Source organism: Phragmites australis, chromosome 19 (genome assembly GCF_958298935.1).
Source record: "Phragmites australis chromosome 19, lpPhrAust1.1, whole genome shotgun sequence".
In the NCBI taxonomy this organism is placed as follows: domain Eukaryota; kingdom Viridiplantae; phylum Streptophyta; class Magnoliopsida; order Poales; family Poaceae; genus Phragmites; species Phragmites australis.
The window spans coordinates 24,351,422-24,360,656 of record NC_084939.1 but is presented as its reverse complement, the minus strand read 5'-3'; the positions used below and the strand labels follow the sequence as shown (position 1 = coordinate 24,360,656).

The window sequence follows — 9,235 nt, the reverse complement described above, 5'->3', positions numbered from 1 at the left end:
CGGCGCTATTCTATTTTCTTGAGTGCAATGAACTCGCCTCATGAGCTCGTGAAGAACTGGACAAGGTTGCCCAGGAATAGCATTCAGTTTGATCATCCCTTTATGTGTTCGTGGAAACATGCATTCTGCATTCCTGCTACACCTTCTGCGTGAACAGTTCTTCCACCCATCTCATAGCAGGTGCTGCAAATTGTTGGAATACGGTGATACCTCGTGCCTCCAATTTGTATCACTCCAGCAATGCTGAACCATTAGTCTTGATTCCACTTCACCAATTTAAACAAGCGAGTACGAAATCATGTACTGTGGAATGATTCTTCAAGCTGTTGGTTGCTAAACAAGGACCAACTGGGCTCTTGATGGAGTGGAAACTTCTCATGCTGATCAACAGTTTGTATCATTTTAGGCAGTTGCAACTTGCAGGTAGCATGAGGAGCCATTCAAACTAGAGCATGGAAGAAGACAAGTTCGTCTCTACTTGGCAGCAACTGTGTCCTCGTTCCTAATGCACACCTTTAATTGGAAATCTGAATTTAAGGTTATGCTTCTCTTCCTTCTCGTCAACCGCTCAACTGCCTTGCTGCTGTCAGCTGGAGTAATATAGCTTCTCACCAATTGCATAATATTATCGCATCAGCTGGTTCTATAGTACGTAGATCAGAAACAGAAGGCTCTTTTGTCAACTTGTGTTCGCTGCATCTGTAGACCTTCATTGTCAACTCCCAGTTTAACAAGAAAAGAAAATATAGGTACGATCGAACTGAGCAGAATACTGCTAGCCTCTTTCGGTTTCATGTCAATACAATTTTTCTGTTTGCCGACCGGCGGGATTAGATAATGTAGATTGTAGACCATTGTGCATGCATTCCACATCATCTGATCTGAGAAGAAACTGAATTAACAATCCACATCATCTGATCCGAGAAGAAACCGAATTAACAATTGCTTCGATTTTTTGCCGATTGTTAAAAGAGTTGTCTATTGTTTTCAGTGATCCTACTTCCCATGTTTTCAGGTGAGTGTCTCATTTCTGCTTTACCAAGTATTCAGCATGGGACAACTCTTTTTTTAGCTCCCTCGAACTAAAAAAAATAAAGTCAACAAACAATGAAGAAAATTTAATGCTTCTGGGATCAAGTGCCTGGTATTGCCAGGGTTCTCAGTTATCGAAGAAGATTACTCCATGACTGATAAAGCTACCAGTTTACTCCCTTCATTTCAAAATATAAGACACGATTTAACTGATTGTTAATATATCCTACTTTATATTGCTTATGATCTCGGTTTGGATGGTTAGTGGAGGTCGTTGTACCTCTTATCCACCAAGGATCAAACCCTCAGTTTGCTTCATGTGTTTCTTACTGAACTAGATTTTTTTTTTATGATAGACAATGTACATATCGACAACGAGACGGGTATAGGTAGTCCCATTACTATTGCCTAATCAGGTAAATTCTCACGGTTACGTATAATGATCTGTCAAGATGGGGGCAAATTTATGAGATTATGGTTCTATTTCTGTGCGACTGCGACACATTTTCTGCGGTATGTGTGTGCCGGAGTTTTAAGATTCAAGAGAGATCAGTGCAGGGTTGGTACCTTAAATGTTGAATCACGGAGACATTAGCCAAGAGACAAGGTAGCAAGTATTTGCTTCATTTCTAAATCTCCATCTTGCCTTGCTTGACGCTGTTTATCCATTACTTAATCCCCAATCATTGGGAGGCGAAACCGTAACTAAAGTCGTGCAGATAATAAGGCGACAAGGTTTGCATTGTATTCAACTGGATTCGTGATCCTGGGAGTTGTTGGCATTGGCATATGCGTTGTTGGATGACCGTATCCATCTCTTTTGTTCATCATGATGCCTGTCGACGGGAACATCATCAGTGATGCATGCATGGTGCACTGATCCATCTCCAGTTTGCCATCATTGATCATCTGCCGGCCTGACCCGACACTTCACCTCTTCTGTTTCTTTAGCCACTTTTATTTATTTACTAGAATTATGTGGATAGAGATTTGAGTTTACATCGAGACTCTTTTTGTTTTTTATACTGATTATGGATTGTAATTCTAAAAGCAAAAACAAAAACAAACGATCACGATATAAAATTTAATTTTACAATCCACACAGATCAAGTTATACTAATAAAATCTCACGATCTAAAATCTGATGAAAATGAGCTCTACAGATTAGATTTAATTCTCAGTCTAAACCTAAAATATACTGGCCAAAACAGAAAGATTAAAAGAAGAAGAAAATGGCAGACAAGCTTGGTTGGCTAGTTCGGCCCTTCGGTGGAAACTGAAACCATTGGGATCGGCAGCACATTAGCGTTGAGGATTTGGCGCATGTTGCAGGAAGCATCTGGAACCATCGCCCGTCCTGAAGTTTGACCTTGCCGGCTCCTCAACCCACAGGATCGGCGCCCAAGGTCTCCTTGCATTAGGCTTGGCACTTTCTCCTTTCCTGCTTGAGCAATCCTCAACTACTCGCGACTGCAGCCAGATGATGGTCTAGCTGTAATACCCAGTCTTTCAGCAGTCTGACATTGGTGCCGCTCATGGATAAGCATCAGCATATAAGCTTTGATGTTCTAAACATAATTGTTTTATATTACATATAACCCAAATGGAGGAGGAATCCAAGAACCCGCACTCATCAACATCTGATTTGCTATCTACAGTAATTCGCGTGGAGCGTGAGCAGGATGATGCCGTAGGCTAGCCTGCAGACGTGTTGGGGATGCGCCGGATCGATCGCCGAAGCCAGCGGGTTGAAGAGAGAGTGCACTTTGTTCGCGAGAAAGTGGCACTCGGCGAGTTCAGAGTTTTACATGTCCCTACTGATCAGTAATTTGCAGACGTAAGGGCCTTCCTACGGCATCGTTTCAGCAGTTCAGGAACAGTCTCAGCATCATCAACGGTGAAGAAGTGCACCGTCTCTCTTGTAACTGCTAGCCCTAGCCCTCCCCTAGCCTCTAGGCTCGATCCTTGTAATTAGCATGTACAGTGTACGTATGGTTGATATATCTAATATATAGAATGTAATAGATAAACTATCGTAAGTTAGTTATAAATAATCTAAATGATACTCAATTGTTAAATTACACATAAAAAATTAAGTTACAAATAACAGATAATATTTATATAATAGGAAAATTACTATAGCCTGATATTTTAGACTATCTATTAATTAATAGACGGTTTCTTTTTTATCTTATTTTTCTTTCTTTTACATCAAATAAAATATTAAATAACTCTTTCTAAACAGCTGACATCACCTCGTTTTACACGCCCTCACTGCTACATCCATATGAGCACGCCGGATCCTGTGCCTTCCATTCATGATCCGACGGCCAGGGCTGTCTCTGCTACGCGTAAAGCCGAAGCATCCTCCCCGCGCCTCGCCCCGCCCCGCCCCGCCCCGCTCCGGCAGTTACCACTCTGCCGCCCACCACCCTCGCCGTCGGGTCGCTTTTCCCCGCCCCCACCGCACCAGTTGAGCTCATAATCCCCACCTCCTCTCTCCCTCCCTCCCTTCCTCTCTCCCCCACGCATCTCACACCTCATCGAGTCCTCGCGAGGGAGACCCAGTCTGCCACTCCCAAATGGTGAGTGCGTCGAGCCTTCTTCTCCCGTCCTCCGTGCGGGACCTCGCATCCTGCGTCGCCGACGGCGCCGTCCGCGTCGCATGCACCACGCCATCCTCCACCCTCGTCGCTTCCGCCTCCTCCCCCAGCTCGCCCGCCTCCCCGTCCACCCTCTCCGTCGCCGTCTCCTACCGCGCCACCCCACTCTCCACCTCCTCCCCGCCGCTCCTCCTCCACCTCACATGGTCCCACTCCCCGCTCGGCCCCACTCTCGCCTTTGCCCCCTCGCCCGCCGCCCCCACCGTGCTCCTCCGCCGCCGCAAAGGCACCCGCTCCGTCCCGTCTGACCCCGGCGGACCCCCGCTTGCCGTGTTCTGGGATCTCACCGCCGCACGCTACGGCTCGTCACCGGAGCCGGTCTCCGGGTTCTACTTCGTCGCCGTCGCCAACGCCGAGCTCGTGCTGGCGGTCGGCGACCTCGCCGCCGAGTTCGTCAAGGCCAAGTTCGAGGGCCAGATCCCCAAGGCCCGCTTCCTCCCCGTCGCGCGCCGGGACCGCGTCGTGGCGCCCGGAGACGGACACCACCTCCCGACGGCGACCGCGATGCACACCGCGCGGGTCCGGTTCGCGGAGGGCGCGCCGGAGCACGAGGTCAGCGTCGGCTGCTCGACGACCTCCCGGGGCGGCGAGGAGGAGCTGTGGGTCAACGTCGACGGGAAGCGCGCGGTCCACACGCGCCGCCTGCGGTGGAACTTCAGAGGGAACCAGACTGTCTTTGTCGACGGCGCGCCCGTCGACGTCATGTGGGACCTGCACGGCTGGTGGTTCCGGGACCCACCGGGGTGCGCGGTCGTCATGCTCCGGGCGAGGAGCGCGCTCGAGAGCCGGCTCTGGCTGGAGGAGGAGGCCGCCGCGCCGGGGTTCTCGCTCGTCGTGCAGGCATTCAAGACCCCGCCTTGATCTCGAATTCTCGGACAGGTCAATGCTCACTGCTTCCCCCTGTACTTCCATTGACTTGGAAATTTGGTGCAATTTAGCAAACCAAACCAACAAGGGAATTGCTGTATTTACAGTTTTTCAAACTTATAGATTCTAGTGTGTCAAATGAGTTTCGGAAGACACCATGAAATAAAAATGTGCTATAGAGAGAGGAGAGATTGCTGTTTGTGGGATCATTGTCTAGATTGCTGTTTGTGGGATCATTGTCTTCTTTCTTTTCCTTTTTACTCTTTTCCGGATAATTTCAGCTGTGTGTGCTGGTACAGTTAACACAACATCATAGAGTGTGTTTTGATTCAGCATTGCTTTGTGAGGTACACTAGAAACCAATGTTTACCTCCATTGCTTCTGCTAGTCACCCTTCTAATGCAATTCAGCAGTAGCCGTGATACCAGCGATTCTAGCATCATTTCATAGTGGTGCAGCGGCACTGTGTGTCTATAATCTGCAGTGCAGTCGATATCTGCAAAGATTCAGATTCCTGCACCTTACCATCAAATATTTCGCATGGCTATTCTTTGTGACACACTTGTGCATCGATTTAGTTCTCAAGTGCTGGTTCCTGAGGCACCACATGTTTACAGATGGTTTCAGCCTGTCAGATGGTTGCCATGTCTTTCATTCTGCATGCTGTGATCTGGAACTAAACGCCATCTGTTTCCATCATGCTGCTCTTTGGTCATGTGATTTCTACAGTTATATATTGATATCCATGTAGTAGCTTCTGTGTTACAAAGTCTGACGAGGGTGCAAATTTAATGCACTTGATCTCACCTCGGGGTTGGTCTCAAGCTGTCCCAGCCAGGGATTTCAATTTAGTTTTACAATTTTTTTCGTTCACCGGCAAAAAGACCAAAATTCATAAAATTTCGTAGAATCTTGTGTCATTTTTCGTCCTGTGGTCTGCGGCTCCCATTTGTCAGTGAGAGAAAATTCCGAAATTAGATATTCCTTTCCCCTCAAAAATTCCTGAAATTTCGGTGAAATTTTAATCACCGTCCCAGCATACAACTAGAGGAGGTACGGTTTGCTTCTCCTTTCCAGTTTGTACTCTCGTGAGAGCTTCACGTTCCTGCAGCTTTCCACGAGAGAACGACTTGTCTTAGATTCTGCTGCGTCCCTTGGTTTTGTTTCTTGCTCTGGATTTTATCTGCTACTCCATGCCAAATTGCTAATAGAATAGCAGAGGAAAGAGACTGATGGTGATATCACCCAACGTGGAGCTACCATCTCCATCATCAGCTACCTCCATTTGCCAAGCAACCATGTTGCCACACTAGGACAAAATTGTCACTTCTTTTTTCGTGTCGTCTTCTTCACTTCTTCCCCTTTATTTTTTTGTTTCTTAGTACACCTGCTACAACAGTGTGTAAAACTATACATGCTTAAACATACATCTGATCACGCAGCAGTATCTTTTACGTTGTGTCTGGATTTTAGCTTTACCTTATCAAGAAACCAGTACATGAGACGATTTATCACTCATGCTTTCAAGGTATGCAACATATGGACTTACGAATGGTGATCTGGCTTGTACATGACTAGATGTGTAATGGTGTGCTGAGCTGCCGGCAGTGTTCATACTGTTTCAGATATACCTTCTGCCCTAAAAATAGCAGATTTAAAAAAGATCGATTCTAGTAGTGAGCATCCAAGCAACTATGTTTGATAAGGTTGAGGCTTGTAAGTTTTGTTTAACTTCCCTGTTTATATGGATATGATGGTGACTAGTGACCCTTGAGAAGCTGAAAGCAACGAGTTCAGTCTTGCATTTGATCACTCGGTGCATTCTTGCTTGGGTCTTTTCCAATTCTACAAGTAGGCAATCTTACTGGCTGCACATTTCTATCGTTGCAAGAATGGATCAATGGAAGAAAATGGAAAGTTGAACAACCAACAAATCGCCGTCCACGATATGTATGCATATATAGTGATGGCAAATATTGTATACAAACTCATTTGACTCGTGTCACTGAAGTATGCAATGGGTCGTGAATTATGCATGACGATTGCGAAAGTATGCATTATACATAGGATGACCATTGTCCCATTACCGTAGATCACAAAAGAAAGTTCTTGACGATAACTGCAAAATGTCCATTTCTTGTCATCCTTATACAAGGGTGAGATAATGGTACTCAAATTTCAGCATTTGACATGCTATCAGTTGGTGCCTTTTTGGCCATTTTTCCAATTTCACTTGAAACCTCAGAGGTTGTACACTATTGGAAGCTTGATGTTGCTCGTTATGAAGGCTAGAGAGATAAAGAAACACCATTTCCCTAAATGAAAACGAAAGAAAAGGAGGGCGAGAAAGGTAAACACCGCTCCTCTTCGGATGGAGTTTAAATGCCTTCACAGGAAGGCGCCGACATCTCATTGTTTACCAATGCACGAGTAACTACTGTACTACCGAACTAGCTTTTGCCAAAGTTTAAGCACGACCGAGTAATAAAACTCGATTAGGAATCCATCAATCCATCATAAACACCGAAAAGAGAGAAATTACAAGTTATAGAAGTAGCTACTGCCAGAAAGATCACCAAAGATTTATTCCAAAGATAACCAAACGAGGCTTGAACGGAATGCACGGTATAGATTTGCCTTACAGGCAGAGGCGAAGCTAGAGCTCCAAAAACCTGAATGCACACTTCAACATATTTAAGCTTAGTGGTGCACATGTTTAGATGTAAATGGTGCACGGTAGGTGAAATTAATTGCACTCGGGTGGGAACATGTAGCTTGGCCCCTGCTTACAACTACACGTACCAGGGACAGCAGAACAAGCAATGTAGGAGGCTGAGGTACATCAATCACAACTGCATATAGATGGATATACTGCCTGAAAAGGCACCATGCGATGGTCGGCATGCAGATGCTTCGCCTGCCTTCACGGATGCTGGGCTAGATCATGCCGGCGGTAGCGGAGGCGGTGGCTTGGCGATGACGACGGGGAAGTCGATGACGAGGACCTTCTCGAGTGCGGCCATGAACGTGCCGGCGAACGCGGCGTGCCTCTCGTGGCTCATGTAGCTCGTCAGGTCGTCAGCGGAGGCGAAGGCCAGCGAGAAGACGTGGGTGAAGCCCTGCGTCAGCATTTCCTGGTTCAGCACGTCCTGCCCCCTGTAACCAGCACGAAACAACATGGGGATCATAGATTCATGGTTGTAGTTCAGTAACTAATCTTTTAGCTACTCTGAATCATGATCCAGGAAATGGCTTTATTTGAGAGCAAATGCAGCAAGATATTCAGTAAAGGGAGAGCCATTTTTTCCTTTCTGAAGGCAGTACAGGAACAGTCTTTGAAGAAGTTCAACACATTCAGGCTTTTTTCCTCGACAGAAATTCAGACTTCTACCTTACGTTTGGTTTCCAGTTTTACCTACCCTACCTCGAAATCAAGTTATCCTAGCTTCAACACCGAAAAGGAAGCGCAACGGCAACGCGTCAATGCACATACACCATACCACTCGAATGATTTCACCATGTCCATCTCCGAGACGAGCTCGGTCATGTCGTCGACCACGTCGTCCACCACGACGCCCTCCTTGAACTTCACCAAGCACAGGTGCTTCACCTCCCCCATGGCACCGAAACCCGAAAAGCTGCAAAGCTCACCAACCCCCCCCCCCCCCCCTCCTTCCAGTGGCTGCTTTGCGGAGAGCGTGCATGCGGTCGATCATGGCGCGATGATGCTCGCCGATTTAAGGGCAGAGCACCGACAGGGATCGCTGTAAAGCTTGCTCTCACTGGCTGCACACCAAAAGAATTATTTCGTGAACACACGCGCTGTTGCAGTGCAGGAGAAGGCAAACCATGGTGCAGCTGCTGGTTTGTGGCTTAGCACGCGGTTAGAGTATCCCAACTATATTGCCTTCATTTTATTTTATTTTTTAATTTTTTTTTCTCGTTCTTATTACATTTATTTTCTCTTATTTTTAACAGCTTCATTTTAAAGAAAAGAAAAGATAATTTTATTATGAAAGAAATAACTTTGAGAATCTTTTTATGATCCGAACTGTGAAAAAAAATCGTTAAAATACTGAAGAAAATAAAAATCCATAAAAAAACCTTCGTAAAAAGATTCTCGCCCACAAAGAGAATCTCTTAAGATACTTTAGATACGAGCCATAATTTGATTGGACCGACCGACACGGGCGTGCGACTGTGCGTGGGCGGCCATATGCCTGTTCTTCTGCCGAAGGAGGCCCCTCCACGATTGGGTCTGCTTTTAGCAGAGATATCATAGCATGGACATCGATCTTCTGATCTGATCGACCTTGGATCAGAATTTTTCGACATTGTGCTGGCTCTAGATCGAAGATCATGCTTCATCGGTTAATCTGTTGGGCTAGCTGTATGTGGGTCGTGTGTATATTTGTGTGCTGGTGGTCTAGACGTACTCAGGGATGAAAAAATAGATTCCAGAATTTCCCCCAAAATCGACCTAGCTTCTACAATCTCAGATTCAGATCACTTGGGACAATTTACCCTATAGAACAGGGAACTGAACCCACATTGTGAAACAGTAAACGTATGAATAGCACTGTGTGGTGTGTCTGACTAAGCTCTTCCAGTTAGATGGTACAAACAAGATGGCAAATGATCATGGTGCTGTTTAAGAAGAATTTATACATGAC

General features: G+C 46.0%; 2 protein-coding genes across 2 annotated transcripts; one reads left to right on the top strand and one right to left on the bottom strand.

The window, feature by feature from the left end:
• The first annotated feature begins 3,437 nt into the window (after positions 1 to 3,437).
• On the top strand, positions 3,438 to 4,798 carry LOC133900040 (uncharacterized). Its single transcript, XM_062341119.1, has one exon. It carries the CDS (start codon positions 3,615 to 3,617, stop codon positions 4,554 to 4,556), a length of 942 nt encoding a protein of 313 aa, XP_062197103.1. The 5' UTR covers positions 3,438 to 3,614; the 3' UTR covers positions 4,557 to 4,798.
• Positions 4,799 to 7,277: 2,479 nt separating this feature from the next.
• Positions 7,278 to 8,238, bottom strand: LOC133900690 (stress-response A/B barrel domain-containing protein At5g22580-like). Its single transcript, XM_062341903.1, has 2 exons — positions 8,063 to 8,238; positions 7,278 to 7,718 (listed from the first exon to the last, which is right to left on the bottom strand). The coding sequence occupies exons 1-2, from the start codon at positions 8,179 to 8,181 to the stop codon at positions 7,505 to 7,507; spliced, it is 333 nt and encodes a 110-aa protein (XP_062197887.1). The 5' UTR covers positions 8,182 to 8,238; the 3' UTR covers positions 7,278 to 7,504.
• Positions 8,239 to 9,235: the final 997 nt, after the last annotated feature.

Excerpts from the sequence above, each read along its gene's own strand:
- LOC133900040 (XM_062341119.1), top strand. The coding sequence starts at position 3,615 with ATGGTGAGTGCGTCGAGCCTTCTTCTCCCGTCCTCCGTGCGGGACCTC.
- LOC133900690 (XM_062341903.1), bottom strand. The coding sequence starts at position 8,181 with ATGGGGGAGGTGAAGCACCTGTGCTTGGTGAAGTTCAAGGAGGGCGTC. Across the intron at positions 7,719-8,062 it reads ATGGTGAAATCATTCGAGTG|GGGGCAGGACGTGCTGAACC; the intron begins GTATGGTGTATG and ends TGCTGGTTACAG.